Below are 24,307 nucleotides of genomic sequence, written 5' to 3'. Positions count from 1 at the left end.
TAGGCAAAAAAAGAGTCTTTTAAAGCAATGTTTATTTAATAAACAGAATCCAAATGCTATTTCACCTAAGATAAATATAACTTAAGTGGGAATCAGGCAGTCGTGACTTTTTTTTATATGGTAGTTACAGAAGTATTTTATGGTCACCACCCATTGTTTCATGTCGGGAAGGTGTGAAATACTGATCTCTTCAGAACTGTACTTGGGGTCAGAAAAGCATGTAACATTTTCATATGTTGCCCTCTGGGACTGTTAGAAAACATCAAACAAATGAAGATACATAGAGTTCTATAGAAATTATGCTAGAAACCTATAGAATTTGAGAGAATGAGGCCATTTCTGTAGAATTTTTTAATGGACATAAGGAATACTCTAGCAGGAGCATCATTCTATTTCTGTAGGGTTTTTAAAAATATAGTATAGTGAGAGTATTTTCTATTAAATCCTATAGGTATTTTCCATGAGAGAGCAGACACATTAATTGCTGTTCATTGTGAAAAGTCCTGCATGATGTCTGTTGTTTAAAATGTACTGCAGTACAGTAGACTTATATCCTCTTTGGTGTATTTCCTGCAGTATGTTTGGCTGGTCTTGCTCAGCTTTGCTTGTGACCTCTGCTGAAAATTGGATTCCTACAACTGAATTCCTACTCTTTAGGAATAGGTCAGTTGAAAGTGCAGCAAAGATTAATATCTGGCACAGAGAAATCAATGCCAGACCCCCAGTGCATTTGCCTCAATTATAAGCGCTGATAAAAGAAGCTGTTTTTGATACAATAATTCATGTCCTTTTGCTCACCAACTTCTGAATTGATTAGCCCTCATTTGAGAAACAAGGGCCCTCTCCCAAATGGACCCTGACTGAACAGCTTCACCAAGGAATGTGCATAATGGTGTCAAATGAAACTATTGGCATACGCATTGGTTGTCAGTTCTAATGCAGAATTGTACTGGCACTGTATACATATGACAGCAAGGACTTCTTTCTGAGGAATCTGGTGCATGTTCTGCATCCTGGGAACTGATTGAAGCACTTCAACCTCGGTATCTCAGCAGGATCCTGAGGAGATTTACTTCAGTATGAGATACCAGCCTGTTAGTTGTGTCCAGTGGAAGTAGTTTCTGAATTTAGCCTATTAACCATCCTGATGAATCAGATTGCTTACTGATCCTTTTTCTCTGCAGTGCCCCTATGTTTGTCATCTACTGTATCTGCTAACCAGAAGAGAGAGCGGTGAGTCCATTCCGTCAGCTTCCTGACTGCTCCTATGGCTCCAGTTGATTTGGTCATACAGAACATAAATATGCATTGACCATCCATTTGTGTGATACAGGGCTGGTTTAATGTGCTCAGAAAAGTGATGACCATTATCTTCCCCAGTGCTTTCTTCCTGCAGTGCTAACATGATGGCTTCAAAAATTCATCAATTTTAAGACCAGAAAGGACTCATTATACTCTTTTAGGCTGACTTGTATAACAGGCCAAAAACCCTTGACCAGTAATTTCTGCATAAAGCTGATGATTGGTCTGTTTGTTCCTGCTGTTTCTGCCCGTTTCCATGTGTAGCTTGATCTGTTTTGGTGTATTGGCTAAGAAGCTTCTCGTTTGTACCGAAATGTCTGATATGTTATATTCTACCCATAATGTTCTTAAATGTTTTTTCTTTTCACAGTTAAGCCTTTTCGCGTGAGGAGACTGGTAGATCTACAGGCAAAGATGGTGAGTCACTAGAAATCCTGAAACAAGTAAGCAAGGTAACTGGAATTAGGCTTACAACTCTTATGGTTAATGTTTTCACAGGAATGGCAGATATCATTGCAAAGGATGAGGTGGTTAGACTTCAAAACAGTAGCTTCCAGCCTTTGGAGTGCCACAGTTTGCGCACACAGCTTGCCATTTAGCACAAGGGCTGTTCCAAACCTGCACACATCCCTAATTTGGACCTTGTGTCCCTTCCAAGCACCCACACAATGATACTTACAAAAAAGTTACAAAAATTACACATTTTACAGCTAGAGAAGATAAAATTAAACAAATTTGAAAGCCATCTCTTAGCTTCCCTTTTCCTTTCCTGCACTCTCTCTCTTATCTTCCACTCTCCTGTTCACTTCATATTTCTTATACTTCTGTAGCACTGTTATCCAAGAATATCAAAACAGTGGGCAGATATCGCCATTATATGAAAGGGAAACTGAGGCACAAATGCTGTGACCTGCTCATGGTACCCATGTCAGTATCAGAGCCAGGAATAAAGCCTGGGATGTTGATGCCAGGTCACTTCTTCTAACCACCAAACTGCTTCTTCTAACCCATACTTTTATTCTCTATACCTTTTTTCTTTCTGTTTGATCGGTTCTTTTTGTGTTCTCTCTTTCCCTTTGCTGCCAATCCCCTGTCTGCCCTTCTCTAGGTGTCCTCCATTTCCTTGTCTTCTCTTGCATCTATAATCAATCTTGGACAGCATTTATTTTCCTTTGTTACATACTCTTGCGTTAGACTCCCAACTGCAGCAACTTTTTGGTTATCTCAACATCTCTTTTCCCCATACTAGAAAGGTAGTGGGAACCTGAACCCAGAGGGAGGAGCAGCTACTGCTCTTTCCCTACCTCCTACAGGCAAACTGAGATTTTTAAAAGATCTACCAAGTGAGATCATGGACCGTAAAACACACTGATGGCTAACAAGCTGTCCAACATAGTATTAGAATGCAGACACAGAATATAAATGCAGACACAGAATGTAAATAATTTGGGAGAGAGCTTTAGTCTCTCCAACTATAACACTTCTGGGTTTTATTGACTCTGAAATGTTTCACACAGTGCAGGACATAGGGGGTGGAAAACTGAAAAATGTGAAAGATACTCAACACTTGGATGTTGAGGACTCTCTCTCTCTCCCTCCCTCCCTTCTTCCACCCACCAAAGCTATTGCCATTAAAATAGCTGTCTTCATCTTTATGTTGGATTCTCAGAATACAAAAATGCCAAGAAAATAATTTAACTTTTTAAAACCATCAAACTGTCCACTTTCAGCTATACTGTTTTTTATTAGGATCTGGCAATGGCAGGAAGCAAATAACTTGGGGCTCTGCTGCTGAAGTTTTTGCAGAGGTTAATTAGGACGGATGGCTTTCTGTTCGAAACTGCTCAAGGCCACTGAAGCATTAAAGACCAAGTCTCACTCTTGCTGTTTCTTATGGTGCACATTTTAACTCTCTTCTTTTTCTTCCAGGGAATGCAGCCTCACCTCCAGGCTCTGCTATCCCTGTACAAACTTTTCTGCCCTGAGCTGGTGTCTATAACTCTGCCTGCAAAGATGAAGGTGAGGAATGGAGTGACTCTCATGTGTCCGTGTTGGGATTAAAGTGTGTACTGTCCTTCCTACATAAGCAGCTTTGCCTCATAATTCAGTGGTGAAAGAATAATTCTGTACCCTCTCTCCACTCAGTAAAATGAAACCATTAGTTTTCAATGGAATTTCTACCATTTATTTATACTGAAATGAGAAGACCTATAAAACAATTCAGCAGAGAAGGGCACACAGCAAGCAGGTGTAACCGTGTCCTTACTCTCATCTTCCCTTGCCTGTTTCCCTCCTATTGTTGTACTCTTTTTATGTCTTGTAAATATGATCATAAGTGCTGTGGGGGAAGGTAATATCTTCCTATGAGTTTGCTGGGCATTGTCCAAACACCTTTGGGTGCTGCTGCAGCACAATAATAATAATGGAAGACACCAGTCAGAGTAAACATTAGATCGGGGGTTCTCAAACTTCATTGCACTGTGACCCCCTTCTGACAACAAAAATTACTACATGACCCCAGGATGGGGGACCAAAACCCGAGCCCCCCTGAGTCCCACTACCCCACGTGCGGGGGCCAAAGCATGAGCCCCACCACCCCAGGGAGAGGAAAAGCCAAAGCCCAAGGGCTTCAGCCCCAGACGGGGGGGGCTTGTAACCTGAGCCCCACCGCCCAGGGCTGAAGCCCTCGGGTTTCAGCTTTGGCTACTCGCGGTGGGGCTCGGGCTTCGGCCCTGGGCCCCAGGAAGTCTAAGCAAACCCTGGAGACACCATTAAAATGGTGTTGCAACCCACTTTGGGGCCCTGATCCACAGTGAAAGTTTTAGCTATATGAAAAGTAATGGTGGGGAAGATTACAATGTGTTCTGAGGTGGATTTGGGGGAGTTTCAAGGTAGGAACAGACTGGATGGCTTTATTTTCATAAATGTTTGTGTGCTGTGTACGCAGCAAGGTATTTGGTGAAGTTAAGATATGTACATTGACTCTTATTTATATGCTTAATACTATACAAAGACCCCCAAGAACTCTGCAACAAACAAAACCTACATTTTGCAGCAAGGCTGCCTGGTTTTTCTGGCACTCCAGTGAGGCAGATTTGTCCAGGTCTAAAAATTGAGGCTTTTACTAACTACAGTATGAAAGCAAGTTACACAATCAGTCAAGTTTTCTTTGTGGCATTTGTTTTAATGTTCATTTCAGATTATTTTACATTGCCCCAAATTTGCAGTTTTCATTGTGCTGCAGATTTATCGGTGGGAGTAGATGGAACTTTTGGTACCCACACATGCATTGGAGATAGATATTTCCAGGCTTAGGCCAGTTCACCTCATAAATTTTTTTTAAATCTATTTTAGTTAAATTGGTTCATAAGGCAACTTTAGAGTTGCCACATTAGGGTTGGGGGCTTGCATTAATTAAGGGTTATGATTTAAAAACTGATTGTAACTTCAGTGGTGCAGACTTTGTTCAGATAAAGACTTATGCTGGCAATTTTGCATTTGGTTTGTATTTCAAAAGCTTTCTTCACAGCCATGATATTTAGAAACTTAATCCAATGTTCAATGAAAGCTGTGATTACCCAGTTCTCTTCTATGGTAGATCTCACTGCTGTTTGAATGCATGGGATCTTCACTATAAACACACACACATACCTGGGCGGGTTTTATTTAATACATGAAATACTTTAGATCCAGTCTTTATGAATGGACAGCATATCAGCAACAAGATCCTAAAATAGATGCAAATTCCTATGCTTTTGAGATCCCGGGGACTTTTTTTTCTTACCTTTTAGAGAAAGGTCATATGCCTTGAAAATTACTTACACATCTTTCAGATTGTAGTTAAAGGATAATGAGTCCAGAGAAATAAAAGCTGTACTGTACTGTGACAGAGAAACATAGCACCTTTAGGACTGTCAAGCGCAGTCCTTACAATAGAGCACATAAATGTCACTGTAGTGACATGTATCAAATTGGCAATTGATTTTTCTGTCACTCTGCCTTAGTTTGGCCTCACACATAGGTGCCTGGATTGTGTTTTCAGACCTACTTCAAGAACTCAGAAAGCCTGTGGAAGGCAGCAATCAACACCATAAGGCGAAGAAATCAGGGAACGTCTCCAACATCCCAGCAACTGATTCTAGGCACATGTCACCCTCAGTCCCGGAAAAGAGTAAGTTATGAGAACTTATGTGAATCCTAGACAATGCCAAGCATGCTGAATTGTGGAAAGGAGCTGGGGTCTGGATAGACATTGGGGAAGGTAGTGTAACTTAATGGGAAACTCTGCCTTTATATTGCAAGTCTGGGATATGATTCACAGGATAGCACTTTGCAGGATAGTGAGTGAGTGATTCCCAGTTTGGGCTAATATTGGTTGTCTTGTTTATAGTGTATTTATCTGACTGCACTGAAATCCTGTTTGCTACTATTAATTTTGGTTTCCTGTTTCTCTCTCCAGAAATGGAATACCCAGTTGATTTTGCCTGCATGCAGCACCAACACGAACAATCCAACTAGGAGCAAGGAGATCAACCATGCTGACATCCTCAATCACAGTGAATCTTTCCCAGTGGAGCAGCTACACACCTTCTCCCAGCTCTTACAGAACATCCACCGCCTAGAGGTGAGTGTCATGAAGGCCTCAGCATGAGCATGTGTAATCTTAAAGGTGACCCAGGGATATATATATCAATAACCTATTTATTGGGGAATAGGTGCACATGTTCTCCATCTCCAAAGGGATATACTATATTGGGGAGTGATATGAAAACCTGGGACCTGTGTGTATTCCCTGGTGGAAAGGGTTTGGACTACTCTGATAGTGTCAGCTTTGTTCTGGCACCTTTCAGAAGCAGACATTCAATAGCTGGTTGTCCTGGTTTCTCTTGCAGTTTCCTTCCCAGATGGGCTCAGTGCTGAGGAACTCCTTGCTGCTTCACTACATTAATTGTGTCAAAGATGAATCTATCTACTTGAGGCTCTACTATTGGATGGGCCAGACTCTTCAAGAAGGTAAGAACTTAACATTACCAGGTATGGTGAGGAGGAAAAAGGATATCTTTGAGGCTGTAATGGTACTTAGCTGTACAGGCATATGTGATTGTTGTTTTACTGGTACATAAAAATATCTGAGATGACAGCATTGACTTTAACAGTACCCGTCCAGGGAAGGGGGGGTTTCTATTCATAGAATATCAGGGTTGGAAGGGACCTTAGGAGGTCATCTACTCCAACCCCCTGCTCAAAGCAGGACCGATCCCCGACTAAATCATCCCAGCCAGGGCTTTGTCAAGCCTGACCTTAAAAACTTCTAGGGAAAGAGATTCCACCACCTCCCTAGGTAATGCATTCCAGTGTTTCACCACCCTCATAGTGAAAAATTTTTTCCTAATACCCAACCTAAATCTCTCCCACTGCAACTTGAGACCATTACTCCTTGTCCTGTCATCTGCTACCACTGAGAACAGTCTAGATCCATCCTCTTTGGAACCCCCTTTCAGGTAGTTGACAGCAGCTATCAAATCCCCCCTCATTCTTCTCTTCTGAAGACTAAACATCCCCAGTTCCCTCAGCCCCTCCTCATAAGTCATGTGTTCCAGTCCCCTAATCATTTTTGTTGCCCTCCGCTGGACTCTTTCCAATTTTTCCACATCCTTCTTGTAGTGTGGGGCCCAAAACTGGACACAGTACTCCAGATGAGGCCTCACCAATGTCGAATAGAGGGGAACGATCACATCCCTCGATCTGCTGGCGATGCCCCTACTTATACATCCCAAAATGCCATTGGCCTTCTTGGCAACAAGGGCACGCTGTTGACTCATATCCAACTTCTCGTCCACTGTAACCCCTAGGTCCTTTTCTGCAGAACTGCTGCCGAGCCATTCAGTCCCTAGTCTGTAGCAGTGCATTGGATTCTTCCGTCCTAAGTGCAGGACTCTGCACTTGTCCTTGTTGAACCTCATCAGATTTCTTTTGGCCCAATCCTCCAAGTTGTCTAGGTTCCTCTGTATCCTACCCCTACCCTCCAGCATATCTACCTCTCCTCCCAGTTTAGTGTCATCTGCAAACTTGTTGAGGGTGCAATCCACACCATCCTCCAGATCATTTATGAAGATATTGAACAAAACCGGCCCCAGGACCGACCCCTGAGGCACTCCATTTGATAGCAGCTGCCAACTAGACATGGAGCCATTGATCACTACCCGTTGAGCCCGACAATCTAGCCAGCTTTCTATCCACCTTATAGTCCATTAATCCAGCCCATACTTCTTTAACTTGCTGACAAGAATACTGTAGGAGACCGTGTCAAAAGTTTTGCTAAAGTCAAGGAACAACACGTCCACTGCTTTCCCTTCATCCACAGAGCCAGTTATCTCATCATAGAAGGCAATTAGATTAGTCAGGCATGACTTGCCCTTGGTGAATCCATGCTGACTGTTCCTGATCACTTTCCTCTCCTCTAAGTGCTTCAGAATTGATTCCTTGAGGACCTACTCCATGATTTTTCCAGGGACTGAGGTGAGACTGACTGGTCTGTAGTTCCCAGGATCCTCCTCCTTCCCTTTTTTAATGATGGGCACTACATTAGCCTTTTTCCAGTCATCTGGGACCTCCCCTGATCGTCATGAGTTTTCAAAGATAATGGCCACTGGCTCTGCAATCACATCCGCCAACTCCTTTAGAACTCTCAGGTGCAAAGCATCCGGCCCCAGGGACTTTGTGCTCTTCCAGCCTTTCTAAATAGTCCCGAACCACTTCTTTCTCCACAGAGGGCTGGTCACCTTCTCCCCATGCTGTGCTGCCCAGTGCAGCAGTCTGGGAGCTGACCTTGTTAGTGAAGACGGAGGCAAAAAAAACATTGAGTACATTAGCTTTTTCCACATCCTCTGTCACTAGGTTGCCTCCCTCATTCAGTAAGGGGCCCACACTTCCCTTGACTTTCTTCTTGTTGCTAACATACCTGAAGAAACCCTTCTTGTTACCCTTAACATCTCTTGCTAGCTGCAACTCCAGGTTTGATTTGGGCTTCCTCATTTCACTCCTGCAAGCCCGAGCAATATTTTTATACTCAACCCTGGTCATTTGTCCAATCTTCCACTTCTTGTAAGCTTCTCTTTTGTATTTAAGATCAGCAAGGATTTCACTGTTAAGCCAAGCTGATCACCTGCCATATTTACTATTCTTTCTACACATTGGGATGGTTTGTCTCTGTAACCTTAATAAGGATTCTTTAGAATACAGCCAGCTCTCCTGGACTCCTTTCCCCCTCATGTTATTCTCCCAGGGGATCTTGCCCATCAGTTCCCTGAGGGAGTCAAAGTCTGCTTTTCTGAAGTCCAGGGTCTGTATTCTGCTGCTCTCCTTTCTTCCTTGTGTTAGGATCCTGAACTCGACCATTTCATCACTGCCTCCCAGGTTCCCATCCACTTTTCCTTCCCCTACTAATTCTTCCCGGTTTGTGAGCAGCAGGTCAAGAAGAGCTCTGCCCCTAATTGGTTCCTCCAGCACTTGCACCAGGAAATTGTCCCCTACATTTTCCAAAAACTTCCTGGATTGCCTGTGCACCGCTGTATTGCTCTCCCAGCAGATGTCAGGGTGATTGAAGTCTCCCATGAAAACCAGGGCCTGCAATCTAGTAACTTCTGCGAGTTGCTGGAAGAAAGCCTCATCCCCCTGGTCTGGTGGTCTATAATAGACTCCCACCATGACATCACCCTTGTTGCTCACTCTTCTAAACTTAATCCAGAGACTCTCAGGTTTTTCTGCAGTTTCATACCGGAGCTCTGAGCAGTCATACTGCTCTCTTACACACAGTGCAACTCCCCCACCTTTTCTGTCCTTCCTGAACAGCTTATATCCATCCGTGACAGTACTCCAGTCATGTGAGTTATCCCACCAAGTCTCTGTTATTCCAATCACATCATAATTTCTTGACTGTGCCAGGACTTCCAGTTCTCCCTGCTTGTTTCCCAGGCTTCATGCATTTGTATATAGGCACTTGAGGTAACCTGCTGATCACCCCTCTTTCTCAGTATGAGGCAGGAGCCCTCCCCTCTCACGCGCTTCTGCTCGTGCCTCCTCCCGGTATCCCACTTCCCCACTTACCTCAGGGCTTTGGTCTCCTTCCCCCAGTGAACCTAGTTTAAAGCCCTCCTCACTAGGTTAGCCAGCCTGCTTGCGAAGATGCTCTTCCCTCTCTTCGTTAGGTGGAGCCCGTCTCTGCCTAGCACTCCTTCTTGGAACACCATCCCATGGTCAAAGAATCCAAAGCCTTCTCTCCGACACCACCTGCATAGCCATTCGTTGACTTCCACGATTCGACAGTCTCTACCCAGGCCTTTTCCTTCCACGGGGAGGATGGATGAGAACACCACTTGCACCTCAAACTCCTTTATCCTTCTTCCCAGAGCCACGTAGTCTGCAGTGATTCTGCTTCTGGTTGTTGCATCCTTGTCTGTACTCCTTGTACTCTGTTTCTTTATTCCCTCTGGTTTAGAATGCACTTGGTATAAGCTTGATAATCAGCAGTATGAAGAAGAGTTCAAGGACTTCCTGGATATCGTCTACAAGACGGAGTGTTTCTTGCAGGTAAGCACCTACTTAATGAAGCCCTGTACTCAATTAAGCCTTTTGCTTAGGATGTATTTGTGGCTCATCCATTTCCTGTGGGATGCCTTAAAGATTACAATCTTAGAAACAGCAATAAGAGATTAGCAAAAATGCATTCGCAGGGCAAGTCCAGGTTGCTGAACTGTCTCCTCTTTCTGGAAGAATGATAATTTGGGAAGCTGCAGTCATTAGCTGACGGATTGCATGAGGGAGGGGAAGAAGGAGGGTCTCTGCCCTTCTCTAGTGAATTGTGGCGGGGAATTGGAAAAGGGAAGGGATTGTGATTTTTTTTTTTTTGAAGGTTTTAATCTTGTACCCTTCAGGAGGGGTTCTCTTCCTGTGAAGAATTCTTGTATAAGAGCCTTCCCCTCTGGGATGGTTTCTGCTGTCGATCGCAAATCCTCAGGCTGGTGAGCTGGATCCCCCTCAGCAGCTTCTCGGGTATGTAGTCTAGACTATGATCTTGAACTATATCTGGTCTGGCTGGATTGGATTCTTCCACAGATATTTGACTTCTCTCCTCTGTTTTCAGAAATGAAACCACATCTTTGTGAACCTCTGGCACAGCTTTTTTTCACATCATCCCTTTATTTTAAGGTAATTCAAGGACATTATATTGGTCACATGCAGATTTACTTGGTATTGCTGTTCCCACTAGGGGAAGTAGGTGAAGCAATCTACAGACAGTAAAATGGGCTTCCCAGTTTGGTGCTGGATCTGGGCCTGTCCAGCATGGGTCCTCTCCAGTTTACAGAGAGGGTTAAAATGTATAGTGGGGAGGTAACTATTTTAGGAAGCCCCTGGCCCTTTTCTTTTCTTATTTTTAATTAAGCAATTTCAACTGGAAATAAGGCACGGTGTTTGAATTGGAAATACAAATATATTTTGCACCCACCATGATGCTGATTTAGGTTGGTATAATCCAGCAAGACAGCTTTTCTTTTGTTTCATCGTTTCAGCCTGAGTTCTGTGTCCCTGCAGTTGTTATACCCTTTGTTAATCTCCCTGCCTTGAGTGCAGGTGTCCTACATGGAGGTTTCAGCTAGCTCTCTCTTTCTCATAGTCCTGATGATAAACTATCTGAAACCTTCACAGTATACTTTGAAAATGATGGCCTATTTTTATTTAGCATTCAGACATTCCTCTACAATGTACATAATCCACTGCTTTTTCCCTCTTGCAGTGTAGTGTTCTTGAGAGTCTGAAGGAGCTGTTGCAGAACTGGCTGAATTGGCATGTAATGCAGTTGGATATGGAGTCTGATCCTAAAATCAGTCCTTTGTAAGTTCATCTGAATTGCACACAATGCAGTATTTGTGTGTGATGCTCATGAAAATATCCTGTTTTTATTCCCCACCACAAATGCTGATTAGAGAGTCAGAAAATGCTTTACTGCTTCTGTGAAAATTTAGCTTAGTTGTGAATCCTGTTCTTTATTTTATTTTTAATTTATTGCAATCACTTCTATTAAGGTTGCTATGAAACAGTTTATTCATATCTTGTATCTTGCAGTAATGTCATTAAAAGTACATATCTTAATGTTTTGCATGTCTTTTCAGCAATGTAGTACTCAAAGTAGAATGAATGTACCAATAGCATGAACCACACTTACAGCATTTTTTTAAGGGAGTTCCGGAGTATGGCTGGATAGCCTCCGCATAATCTTTGTGTTCCCCAAGTCAAAATTCCTTTTTCACTCATTTCTACTTGACACAAACAAAAAGAAAAGGAGTACTTGTGGCACCTTAGAGACTGCCACAAGTACTCCTTTTCTTTTTGTGAATACAGACTAACACGGCTGTTACTCTGAAACTTGACACACAGTATTTTCTAGGCTTAGAAAAGAACAATCATCTGCCTCGGTTCTCATACCCAACTCTTCATCATAGTATCTGAACATTTAATTCATATCCCTTCCTTTCTGACTTATGAGCGCTTTTTAAATTGTCAAAATGTAAATATCCCAACTTATCTTAGACCACAAAGCAGGCAGGTTGGGGTTAGTTTTTGTCAATCCAGGCTTGAGGCTGTAATACTGAAGCAGTGATGCAAAAAGCTATGTTAGTAAAAATACTAACATTGAGAACATACAGGCCCAAAAGTCAGCAGATTGAAGTCAAGAGCCCTCCAGCAATGAAGACGTGGCCATATTTTGTGTAGTATTTTGGATAACTCTGTTCTGTTTAATTTGTGAATGTATCCAAGTTAATGTTGCTGACTTCAACACTGAGGGTGGGGAAACCTAGAGTTCTCTTGTCATGCTGCTTAACTCTGTTCTGTATTTTAAAGCTGACGAGTTGTGTTAACATTGTCTGTTTCTCCGACTGCTGTTGTAGGAACACCACTCTTTCTGGACTGGTGAACTCTGTGGCTGAGCTGATCCACTTTGTAGGGTGGATCTCCACTGTAGCACTGCGTTTGGAGAACAATGCTACTTTCTTGCTGTACTTTATTCTGGATTTCTATGAGACAGTATGTATATCCCATTACTCTTAGCATTTTAAGATGTCCCACTTCTCTAAGAGCAGTTTCCACTCATTGTGCAAGAGCATAATGTATCCTTCCTTCTAATAATTTTTAGATGTTATGCTTGATTAAGTGCTAGAGCCTTCTAATTGCTGGACAGGTCCACTAGTCATAGATGATAGCTTCTGCATCCAAGTTTAAGGCCAGAAGGGACTACCAGATCGTCTAGTCTGACCTGCACATTTCAGGCCACTAAACTCCACCCAGTTTACCCCAAATTTAATCTAATCTAGATTTTTTTTTTTTTTTTTTTTGACTCCAGTACTTCAGTCCTCCTGGAGACGAAATTGTGTGCCACAGACAGAGAATAGGGGGGACCAAGACATATTAATGCCCAGGGTCTCTGTATTTGCACGGAATTGAGTAGGTGGGAGATGACCAGATGATCCTAGCAAGCCCCATGTTCCCAACCCATGCAACCTAAGGCCCATGTTCCAGTGGAAGGCAAAAAAATCAGAGGGTCCCTGCCAATCTGACCTGGGAGACAATTCCTTCCTGGACCCAAAAAGGGCAGTCTGATCCTGAGCATGTGAGCAAAAGCCAAGCATCTGAGAGAATTTTCTATACAGCCTGACCCTTCCAGGAGACCAGCTGAAGCCCTAAAGCATGGATCCAAGTAGCTATCCTAGAGAATTTTTGTATTTGTTTTTTTAGGGGGGGTTGGGTACTATTGATATTCTCTCACACACAATAGCAAGATATTAAAGGGATACTACCAACCTGAATCTTTTTAAACTAACTAGAAAAAACTCAAATTTCAATCCTTTTTAAAATATTTTTCTGAAAAAAGTAAGACCTTTTCTTTACTATTTGTTTCAGAGAGTTTAAAATGATTTAAAAATAAAGGGATTTTATTTAGGTTTATTTTTAAAACGAAAAAGTAATTTATCTGAAACTGACGACAATGTTAGGGTCTAAACTTACTATAATCTATTAAAATCTTCTTAAAATTTAAAACCAACGCTCAAGTCCGTGTTTGTGGCCAAAGTTTTTTAAATAAAGTCAAACTACTAAACCTGGAGGAAGTCTCTGGCTAAACATCTGGAACCAGAGTTTATTGAAGTGCTAATCCAGCTTTTGACAGAACTGGTTGAATCAACTAGTTCATTCAAAGTTGAGAAATTGATGAGGAGCTGAAAAAGCAAAAAAACTTGTCTTCGTCTTTCAATCAGTGAATAAAAACAATGTGTGATATGATGAGGCATCCTAGTTCTAAAATCTTAAAGGATATTGTGACCAGAAGTAATTAGTTCAATTTACTAATACTTCCTTTATTTAACAGATCAGTTAGTTATTTAAACGTAAAACATATTTTGATTTTTTTTTCTTGTGTCCAGCACATTTAAGGTAGTTTTATTTAACTGTTTGTCCTTTGAATTGAATTTGTTTCTATCCATATACAATGTGATACAAATCATGAGTGTAAAATATTAATCTACTAAATCCAAAATGCATCCATCACCCTCTTCTAATGTAATGCATTAATTCAGATTCTTAATTTTTACTTTATTAATCTATATAATTGATTTAATAAATGCATATATAGTGTAATCTCGCAGTTGGCAAAAAGTACCAATTTTAGCATACATTTATTTAATTGCAAATCCTGTGTTTTAATGGTTACCCACCAATGAGAATCAACCTTCCTTTAGAAGAATAACCTGAAAAGTACAAATGCAAAATAAGATTAAAACTGATTTTAAATCAAGGTTTACTGCCTGCTGATTTTAAATCATGACTAAATCACATCTTTTCTGTATCAAGCTATATGTAGAGGGAAACAAATTCAATTCAAAGTGCACAAAAACAGCATTTTAATTTAAAATCTCTTGAGGGCAAAGCTTTCTGCTGTGGCCAATTATTACTACTTGAATTGTCTAACTGATAAAATTTATTTGATCTCAATTATGTGATTCACTGGTAATACCTAACCCAGACTTGCTGTTAGCTTGGACTGGACCAGACCTGAGCTACAGATACAGAAGTATCAGAGAGAAAGTGGCTGCTGTATAGTCTCTAAAGGGAAAAATTAGATTTCCACTACCCAGTGCATGAGTGTAGGCCAATTTTCAGGGTTTAGACTGACATTTACACAAGCTCCTGCTCAAGGGTCATGGTGGATTCTACATCAGTGGCAATTTTTGAAATTAAGATTGGATGTTTTTCCAATAGATCTGCTCTAGGAATTATATTGGGGAAGTTCTATGGCCTGTCTTATGCAGGAGGTCAGACTAGATGGTCATAGTGGTGCCTTCTGGCTTTGGAATCTATGAAAGACTTGATGATGTGGTTGGGGAGGGAACAAATGGAATTGCTTCTCTCCCACCTTCCCTTCCAAGGTGTCAGTTAATAGGAGCGCAGACAAGTGATGTAATGCTCGTTTTTCTCTGTAGGTGTTGTAGGAATTGATAACGGTGGTTGTAACAAGCTGTATGGATTTGTTTCCTTCCTGCAGGTGTGCGATGTCTATCTTAAGTATAACCTACCCTTGTTGTTGATGCCTCCTCCTGGAGTTTTCTACCCAGCACTGCTCAGCATGGATTCTGTCAGTCTGAACCAGCTCTGCTACATTATGTACAGGTACCAAAGATGGGGAGGTCTTTTGACTTTATCACATCTTCTATTCTGATCATCCGTTGGGGAGATGCCTCTCTCTGTTGTCAAACAAGAGCATGGGAATTCCATGAAGTCTTCTGTGTTCTCTCCCACTCTCTGTGTGAAAGGGGCAGGAGTGGGAGTTCTTGGGCTATTCTGAGTGCTGGCCATATACTTTACAGCAGTGATTTTCAACCTTTTCTATATTGTTATCCCAAATAACAACAGAAACTAGTTTCAGGTCACTGATGCCATTTCGGAGGGAGGGAGGGAGGGAGGGAGGTAGGTATTCTCTTAATACTTTAAGACCTTAAGTAACTCACCTAACAGGTTCAATTCCTGACTGATGCCTAGAGCATCAAACTCCCAGGCTTGTGCTCTAACCCCGTAGTTCTCAACCAGGGGTCCGAGGTCCTCAAGCAGGTTTCGGGGGGCCTCCAAGCACGGCCAACATTAGACTTGCTGGGGCCCAGGGCAGAAAGCTGAAGCCCCACTGCATGGGGCTGAAGCCCAAGTCCCTGAGCCCTGCCACCTGGGGCTGAAGCCAAAGCTTGAGTAATGTGGCTTTGTGGGGGCCCCTGTGGCATGGGGCCCCAGGCAATTTCCCTGCTTGCTACCCCCTAATGCCAGCCCTGGCTTTTATATGCAGAAAATCAGTTATTGCAGCACAGATGGGCCCTGGAGTTTTTTAGCATGTTGTGGGGGCCTCAAAGAAAAAGGTTAAGAACCTCTGCTCTAACCATTAGACTCACATTTGCAGAAAGAGGAGTACTGTGCTGAGCTGCCCTGTTTAGGGCAGCACTGAGTATGAGGGGTTTTGCTGCCTCTGAGTCTAGAAGGCCTGGAGGCTGCCTGTAGGTCTGGAGAGAGCATTGTTCATTTCTCTGTAGGACCTACTAAACTGCTGCTGTTCTTGGTGGTGTGTGTTCCAGTGGTTGCATCAGATAAGAAAAGTAGCCAATTGCTGACAGCTGGCGTAGGGCTGTCCATGTGGCTTTCTCTCTAAGGAGACTGCAGGGTAATTAAAGTGACCGTGCGCTCTCCGAGAGATAAGAGCAGCTAGTGCTTATTTATACAGAAAAACTGTCAGGTTCTATTACTTGTTGAATGACAGGCTCCTTTTTAAAAGCACGTTGCATTTTTGTGCTAGATTTCAGGGCTGCACACTGCATATAGCCTGTTGAGTTGTATGAAGGTGATTTTGTCCCTGATTTGATTTGGAACACATTGCTCATGCAACAAGGAGGTCCCTTCCCGTCCTATATTCTCTGTTACTAAGGAACCTCAAAGTTTGTTAGTTGAACGAGAGCTCATCTCTTAGTATCTTCCTTCTCCCTAGTCCCTGGATGGAGGCTGGTCCTGTGCCAAGTGGTGAAGTCCCTTTGAACTCATCCTTCCATCAGTGTTTATAATTTAACGCTCCGTGTCCGTCACAGAGGTCACGGATTCCGTGACTTCTGCAGTGGCTGGCTCAGGCTGCCTAAACTGGGCAACCCCTGGGCCAGCAGCAGCAGTTTGGGAGTGGGAGGGGTTCAGGGCTGGGGTAAGAGGTTGTGGTAAGGGGTGGCACTTACCTCACCGGGGGGGAAGGAGGGAGGCTCCCCAGAAGCGGCTGGCACGTCCCTGCAGCTCGTAGGCAGAGAGGCCAGGGGGCTCTGCATGCTGCCCCTGCCTGTAGGCACCACCCCGCAGCTCCCATTGGTTGCGGTTCCCAGCCAATGGGAGCTGTGGAGCCAGCGCTTGTGGAGGGGGCAGCGCACAGTGCCCCCTTGGCCTTCCCTCCTGCTAGGAGCTGCAGGGACATGCTAGCCGCTTCAGGGGAGCTCTGCGGAGCTGGCCTCCCTCCTCCTCCCCCCCGCAGCACCAGCAAGGGTCCTGGGCCGCACACCGCTACCTGCCTTCCTTCCCCCTCCCGCCAGCACCAGCGGGGATCTCGGGCCACCAGCACCCGCAGCACTCCTGGACCGCCCCCTCCCCGCAGAGGACCCATGGCCCCCCAGCCCAAGTTTTAGTTAGGGGTATATAGTACAAGTCATGGACAGGCCATGAATTTTTGTTTACTGTCCATGATTTTTACCAAAAATACCTGTGACTAAAAGGTAGCCTTATTTATAATTGGAGGAGGAGGAAAGCTCGGTCTTACTAGTGTCGGATAAAAGCTGCCTTACTTGTTCTGAAGCAGCACACCTGTCTTTCTCTAGTATTTATCTGCATTAGAATTCAGAGGGCACTTAAGTCTCTTCCATTTGTTCATTCCTTTAGGTATCGAACCAACTTGGTAGCTGCGAAAGAAAATGAGCTGATTAAAAAGGTAGTATGAACAAACCTTTGCAGTAAAGTACTGTGGACAGTAATAAAAGGGTTATAAACAAGTTGTTGGGGAGGCAGTGCTTTAATGACACTGTTGCAAGGAATAAGGGTAGTACACCAGTGCAACAGAATTGTTTTCTGATCCCATCAGACAATACTGCAATTCAAGTTCAGTAGCCAGACTTACCAAGAGTACAACCAGTACATAATGGCCATGGTGGGCTGTCTGTGGACATCCAGTGCATTCCAGAAGGATATCCACCCTCAGGGCATTCGCCTAGATCCGGAAGTACTGAAGAAAACCAGAGTGCAGGAGGTCAGGAACAGCTTCAACATTGTCCACCACCCAGCCCTGACGGGCTATGCTATCCTATTCCTGCAGCAGGTAAGGGTGTGAGCAATGTTTGGCAGCACAATAGTGGGGGGCCACTCTGAATCAGTCACTCCACCTTGAGAATTCAGCTAGAGAACTGTCCCCCCTCTTGCACTGCTTGAGTTGACTTGTGTTTTCAAGCATTGGTACTCTGCTAGGTGGGCTGAAACTAGTGCTTTGTGTTCATCTCAGCCAAGCAGCTCAGTCTGAACAGTTTAGTTTTGGTTGTTTGCTTGGTATAAAAGTACATAAGGCAATGGTTTTAAACGTGTTTTGCTTTTAAACTCCATGATTATAGTGTGGCCAAATCCTTTTGAGGCATGGGTAGAAGTAACATGGCTAAATATTAAATGTCCAAAAACTTCATTAGTGTGGAATTGAGGTTGCCCAGTGGTGCCTTGTGCCCTTCTAGAATGTGGAGAGAGTCTAAACTTAAACCTCTTGAAAATCAGGGAAATGCAAAACTGGGGTACATGCTCCCCCGCAACACAACCTTAGCTGTCCCCTGGAGCTGGCACTAACTACTGGCAATAGTTCAATAAGCAGTGGGGGAAGCATAATTAATAGAGATGAGGCTGTTCTATGAGAATTTGTGGCAGTCTCCACAGATTTGAATTCCAGCATTTTTATCTGCATGCATTCCAAATGCCTTCATTGTGTTATTTGTAGCTGTATTGAATGAGGGACAAATAAGTTGGAGGTCGACGGAGCTGCTGTTGTGATATGATGAGATGCATGTGTACTTGGAAGGATGAAGTATGCCCCATTTCAGCACTGAGTTTTGTACAGTGTTGCCACAGAGGTGTGCACAGGTGTCTTCCTTGGTTTGGAGATTGTCCGCATTCTGTGGCATACATAACAGTGGTCTTTAGGGCTTAATGAGGAGGAAATGAAGGTAATGTCTCAGAAGGAATCCTCAGGACCTGGATGAAAGGGCGGTAACGTTTAGCAAATCTGGGGTGGCTTATGTGGAGTAAGCTCAGGTTATGCCTACACTGCAGTTAGACACCCGCAGCTGTTCCATGCCAGCTGATTCGGTTTGTGAGGCTCAGGCTAAGGGGCTGTTTAACTGCAGTGTTGATGCTCTGGCTGGAGCCCAGACTCTAGGGCTCTGAGATGGGAGAGTCCCAGAGCTTGGGCTGCAGCCTGAGCTGGAATGTCTACAACGCAATAAAACAGTCCCTTACCCTGAGCCCTGTGAACCCCAGTCAGCTGGCACTGGCCAGCTGTGGGTTTTTAACTGCGGTGTAGACATACCCTCAGTGTTGGAGTGTAGGCCAAGTGTAAGTAGGTTCTGTTTGCTACTCCTGTCTTAAACCTGAGTTTTGCCACAGCAAACAGGTTTTTAGACTTTGGCAAGACAGCACATGAGCACTAAGGGTTTTGCAGCATCTGTAAGGGAAGTGCTGGTATGTGTTTTATTGGCATGTTGGGACCTTACTCTGCTATCTTTGAGTTAAGGTCACATTGTGGGTGTGGCATGTATCTTAACTTTGTATTTCTGGTTTTCAGAGGTCTAACTTCAGTGCTCACCTGGGGGCAGGGAGAGGGGCTTATTCTCAAATAAATGTCTACACTTGGAGCTATTTATTTTGCTCCAAATTCACTCTCGATCTTAATCCAAGTTAACTTTCAAGTGTAGGCAAGCCTTCAATTCCATTGTTTAGGAAACATCATTACATTATTCTAACTGTCTTTCACCTTTCCTCTCTAGTCACTCACCGCTAATTTCCTTGACAATACTTCTAATGTAAAATCAAAGTCTGCATGTGTGTGTTAGAACACTTTTTAAAATATTGCTTTTAAACCAGAAGTCTTTGGTCTCAGGGCAGAATTTCCAAAAGGAGCCCATGCAGAATGCAAACAAAGCAAGGGACATGCATCATATGCATTCTCTGAAAACTGCCATGCCCTATCCTACCCTTGAACGTTCAGTGCATGGGTGCAGCTTATACTCCCTGAGGGAGTTCTATGCCAAAAATATTTCTTTTCCTTCCATCTTTGTCCTGAGGTCCTCTTATACCTCCCCACACCCTGTAGAAGACATTGCTGATGGGCAGTGCTAGCATTCCTCATCCAGAATCACTGACTGTTCTCTACTTGGGAACCACAAACAGGTTTAAAGATTGTTAGCAAAACAAAGGAGAGGAAAAGTTCTTGTCTGCAGTGCCTGCTTCTCCTGAAAACATGCTCCATTGTTGAGTAAATCTTTCCAGAGCACCAGAGGGTGCTGCCCTGCAGCAGATTCAGAGAACAGTCCCTGAAACAGTGAGGCAATAAACTAAGCCTCATAGGATTCTCTATTCTTGCTCCCATTGGTAGTGTTGAGATGGTGGTTCCTTAGCCTTTGAGACACAGGAATTCAATAAGTTTATAAATATTCCTTGTTTCTGTCCAGAAGTATTGACTTCTGGCAGAGTATTTTCCATGGTACCTTGCTATTTATGGATTGGTGTCAGGAGAATGCTACAGCTCCATCCTGGTGCATATTCACAATTGCCATAGCTTCCTTGCACTCACGGAGCTCCTGCCTTAAGGGGACTCAGCAGGGCTGAGGCCTAACAACTCAGGACAGAGGGTTTTATCTGATCTGACTTCTGTTTACTTTTTTTTCCCCTCCACAAGGCTTGGCCCGAAGATAAAACTCTGAACTTCAACTTAATTAAGGTAATGTGTTTATTTTTAAATAGTATGTGAAAACTGGCTGTATTGAGCTATAGGTTAGTAATAAAAGTACAGGGGTGCTGTTCACCATCTTCAAAAATACCATGTCCAACGAGAAGGATAAGGAGCCTGAAAGGACGGTTTATGCTCTCGTCTGGTCATGACACATGAGAACTCAATCAAAGATGAAGACTCACTTGTGGATCCAGAGAAGCTTGCTTCAGTTGCATTCACTACAGAGTTCCAACTGTTCATAATGAGGACAGGACTGTGTGTTACCTGATGACTAGAGCAGTGTACTCTGGTCTGGGAGCATTTTGGTATAGCAGCCATGTACAGCCAGTGGACTTACACACCTCTGTCCTGAGGCTTCATTTATTGTAGGTCAAGAAGTTTTACTTAACTCTTAACTATTGGAGAATTTGCTCCTGGGGAAATTGTTCTCTCACAAATGGATTAAGCTTGTCAGAATTTCCAATATCAGTCTAAATAGCAAAAAGAAAAGGAGTACTAACAAATTTAGTTAGTCTCTAAGGTGCCACAAGTACTCCTTTTTGCGAATACAGACTAATAAGGCTGCTACTCTGAAACCAGTCTAAACAGCGTTCACATTCTGGGGTAGCAGTACATTCTTTTCTTTAATTTTAAAGTGAACGTACTGCTAAAGTGACCGTGAATGCTGCTAGACACAGAAATCCTCCACTGAATAGGATCAGCCTGGGCAGTGACGGTTCAAGCTTCCCCTTGTGCTGCCCTGTCAGTGTGCCTTAAAACTGAACTAGGGTAACTTCATTGTGGGACGGAGAGTTCTGTTTTATGGCTCATCCAATCCTCAACCACTTTGCTGGACCTGCCAAGGAGACAACCAGTGGGCTTCTGTCTCCCAGAAATGGGATTTATGTAGGTCCTGAATAGTTACCAAATGATAATGACTTTAGATCACTATCAAGATAGGCCAGATTTGAAATGGTGACCTATAGGTAAAAGGCTCAGTGTCAGATCCTATGAGGCATCCAGTCACTTGGGAGCCTGGGGTAGGATGTAATCTTTGTGCAGTGCATAATCATGTGGCAGGGCAGGTGTATTCAGGCTTTTTATAGTCTGTATTTGCATATTTCCAGGTTAAGGCAAAAAGAGGCTACAACTGCATCTATGGCCCCAGACACTTAACTGCCATATTTCTTTTTCTATAGGGGAGGAGGTGGAACTGGTATCTGGAATATCTCTACATGCAGGGGTTACAAGGCTTGAAACTCTTCATCGAAAGCAGCATCAATCGTGTTTCCCAGGTCTCCCAAACCAAGTCAGGGAATGTTCAGGTGTAACAAACTGGTTCATAAGGATTCTTCTGATTGTCCAGACCAAGAAAGCAGAGTATAGCAGGCTCTGCCTCTGACACCTCTGTAGTCTAGGGAAGAAGTAGACTGAGCAGCTAGCTGTGTTACATTTTGATACTGACGTCTCCTTAGCAAAACAAGGACAGGGAAAGAATGGTTGAACTGACTTCAATCAACAGTGCACTGAACCTGGATGTCCCTGCCAAACTTCTGTGGTTTGCTGCTGCTGAGTCTGTGTCCTGTGCAATGTCACTGTTCACTATCCATTTCCTCATACTGGAATGTCTACTTCAACTAAGCCACAAACACTTCTGCTTTTCTTATTTCATTATAGCACTTAGCAGTGCTCCTTCACATAGAAGTGATTCCTGACTTCCCTCTGCAGTGTGTAATGAGGAACACCGTGTGTGTGTGTAAACGCATGCATGCGCACACACCTTTCGAGGGTATTGTATATATTGACTCGGGGACTTTAAGGAACCTGCTGGGTCCTCTGTGTTGGTGTCTGTTTATACTGGTTTTGAGGGTCTGTAACAGGCTGGCCTAACTGACCCCTTAGATTTTGCTTTCAGTATGAAACCTCCTGAGGATGCTTTCCTTTGTACCACTCTGTAGGATATTCTCACACAGTAGCTGGAAGATTTTTGTGCTGAAGTTCATGTTTTATGGATGCTTTGAGCACCCTTGGGGCATTGCTAACAGCTCACTATTTTCTTGTGACAAGTCTAAATGCAGTTTTCCCTTTTGTGCTTGTAGCGATGTACATAACTGTGTATTATATGTTTATATTATGTAAAATACTGCCTTAGTGCCATTGCAGAGGAACTCTCTTGAGATATGTTTCTTCCTTCCCACCCTTTTTAAAACTCAGATCCAGTTAAAAGAAACTGAACTCCATTTCCTAAGCAGGATATTTTCGGTGAACTTCACACTGATGTTGTAAAGCAGGGTCGGGGCTCTTCAACTTCCATGCTCAGAGGACAAGAGAGAGAACACTGATCATGATTCCAAGTAGTTTGTACTTTCTTTCTGCCTCCGAAAAGGAGACACTTCAGGAAATGTTGACGTGTTTTTCCTTTTTCAGCAATGGTTACCAAGAGATGGTGGTGTCTTGCCTCTGAAAGATCCTGCTTGTTCCTTTGTCTCCAATACCGTATTAACCTTGGGGTCATGTTGTTGGCTAATGACTTTGTTAATAAACACTTATGTTCAAACAGTGGATCTGAGAAATGGCTTTTTACTTTCTCATCAGTGGCTATGCCCACAAGTGTGGCTCCTATCTTCTCAGAGAGCAGGAGAACCTTTTGCTGAAAGACTTTCAGAATAACTCTTGACAGAATGAACTTTTATTTGAAGTTAATGTGTGATGTTTTGAGACCTTTCCCACCCCATCTGTGGGGGCATAAAACTAGGTCACCCTCATGGAGTCATAATAGCAAAACGATATCTCCTCATCCTTCCCCTTTAAGGGGTAGCTCAAGGCCCAGAATGCATCCTACTGACATTCTCACTGTGCTCCAGTCTCTATGATAACGGTTCCTCAGTACTGAAGCTCAGTGCCCACCACATCAGTACGAATGGCCTCTGTCCAGCTCTCCTTGGTATCATCAATCCCAGTACCGAAAGCTTTTATGGTGTCACATGATCTTACAGTGTAAGCTCTACCCAAATCACCTCTTCTCTGTGGTGAAAATACCCTTCATGGTACTGGCCACTAATACCATGCAATAGTAGTACAGAGACTGGTTTTGCCTGAAGTGCCTGTTAACTTAACTCCACTTTTAGAGGTGGAATATTCATTTTCAGCCTCTGAAGATAGCAGGGAGATATCACCTAATTGCTCTTCAAGGTCTCTCTCATTTAATTCCTTTTTCTCCAGTAGGGAATTTAGAGCACATTTTAATAGTCCTAGGTGTTCACTATGGCCATTCCCCATAGTGGATCTCAACTAGTTATAGACCCATCCACAAATATCATGAGCTTGTCTCTGACTTCTAGGGCATGTGGCTTCCTGTGCTTATGTAACATAGCATGCCAGACTTCACCTGCTCTGTGCAGTGAGTGGTTGAAATCTCTCTGCCCAACATATATCATCTAGAAGAAAAGAAACAGGTTTCCCCAGTTTTCATTTGGGGACAGGGAACATCTTTGCTGTGTGTTTATACAGTGTTTTTAGCACAATGGGGTCCTGCTCCATGACTAGGACTTCTAGATGCTATGCTTATGCAGATTATAATTGAACTTGTGTTAGAATCCTCTAAAGATATGCAAGGGGGGTACCCTTCTTTTTTTCTACTGTTGCCATCCAGGCTGCTTCTGACAAATGCTTCCATTCTCATGGGGCGCCCCCAACCCACCATCTTGACTTCCCAGGAAGTCTGCCTTGAAATAAGCAAGCTGGAGTTTAAGAGCGATTTATCAGGCATGCACAGCATTCCTTTCTGTAATGAAGGAATGGACAGGTCAGATCAGGACAGACAATGCCTCAGTAATGTGTTAGATCATGCTCATCCCTGTCTGCTGATATTTTGTATTCCTTCCCTCTCCATGTCAGAAAGCTGAGAGTCCCAGGAACTGATGCAAAAAGAAA

The 24,307-nt window shown here is 43.3% G+C and overlaps 1 protein-coding gene across 2 annotated transcripts in view; it reads left to right on the top strand.

Annotated features, from left to right (window-relative positions):
* CENPI (centromere protein I) overlaps window positions 1-22,936 on the top strand; it is a 28,725-nt gene extending 5,789 nt beyond the window's left edge. For both annotated transcript variants that reach the window (XM_084639530.1, XM_084639531.1), the window contains exons 6-21: window positions 1,185-1,233; window positions 1,673-1,719; window positions 3,232-3,321; window positions 5,345-5,473; window positions 5,762-5,926; window positions 6,195-6,315; window positions 9,800-9,891; window positions 10,236-10,353; window positions 10,445-10,509; window positions 11,096-11,193; window positions 12,249-12,384; window positions 14,894-15,018; window positions 17,296-17,344; window positions 17,495-17,728; window positions 20,342-20,383; window positions 21,574-22,936. In XM_084639530.1, coding sequence (XP_084495656.1) covers window positions 1,185-1,233; window positions 1,673-1,719; window positions 3,232-3,321; window positions 5,345-5,473; window positions 5,762-5,926; window positions 6,195-6,315; window positions 9,800-9,891; window positions 10,236-10,353; window positions 10,445-10,509; window positions 11,096-11,193; window positions 12,249-12,384; window positions 14,894-15,018; window positions 17,296-17,344; window positions 17,495-17,728; window positions 20,342-20,383; window positions 21,574-21,705 — 1,692 coding nt within the window. In that variant the 3' untranslated portion in view covers window positions 21,706-22,936. The remainder of the gene's footprint in view (window positions 1-1,184; window positions 1,234-1,672; window positions 1,720-3,231; window positions 3,322-5,344; window positions 5,474-5,761; window positions 5,927-6,194; window positions 6,316-9,799; window positions 9,892-10,235; window positions 10,354-10,444; window positions 10,510-11,095; window positions 11,194-12,248; window positions 12,385-14,893; window positions 15,019-17,295; window positions 17,345-17,494; window positions 17,729-20,341; window positions 20,384-21,573) is intronic.
* The last annotated feature ends 1,371 nt before the right edge of the window (window positions 22,937-24,307 follow it).

The sequence above is a fragment of the Lepidochelys olivacea genome (genome assembly GCF_965140295.1).
Source record: "Lepidochelys olivacea isolate rLepOli2 genome assembly, chromosome: 9".
Classification (NCBI taxonomy): Eukaryota; Metazoa; Chordata; order Testudines; family Cheloniidae; genus Lepidochelys; species Lepidochelys olivacea.
This window is presented reverse-complemented; position numbering and strand designations above follow the sequence as displayed.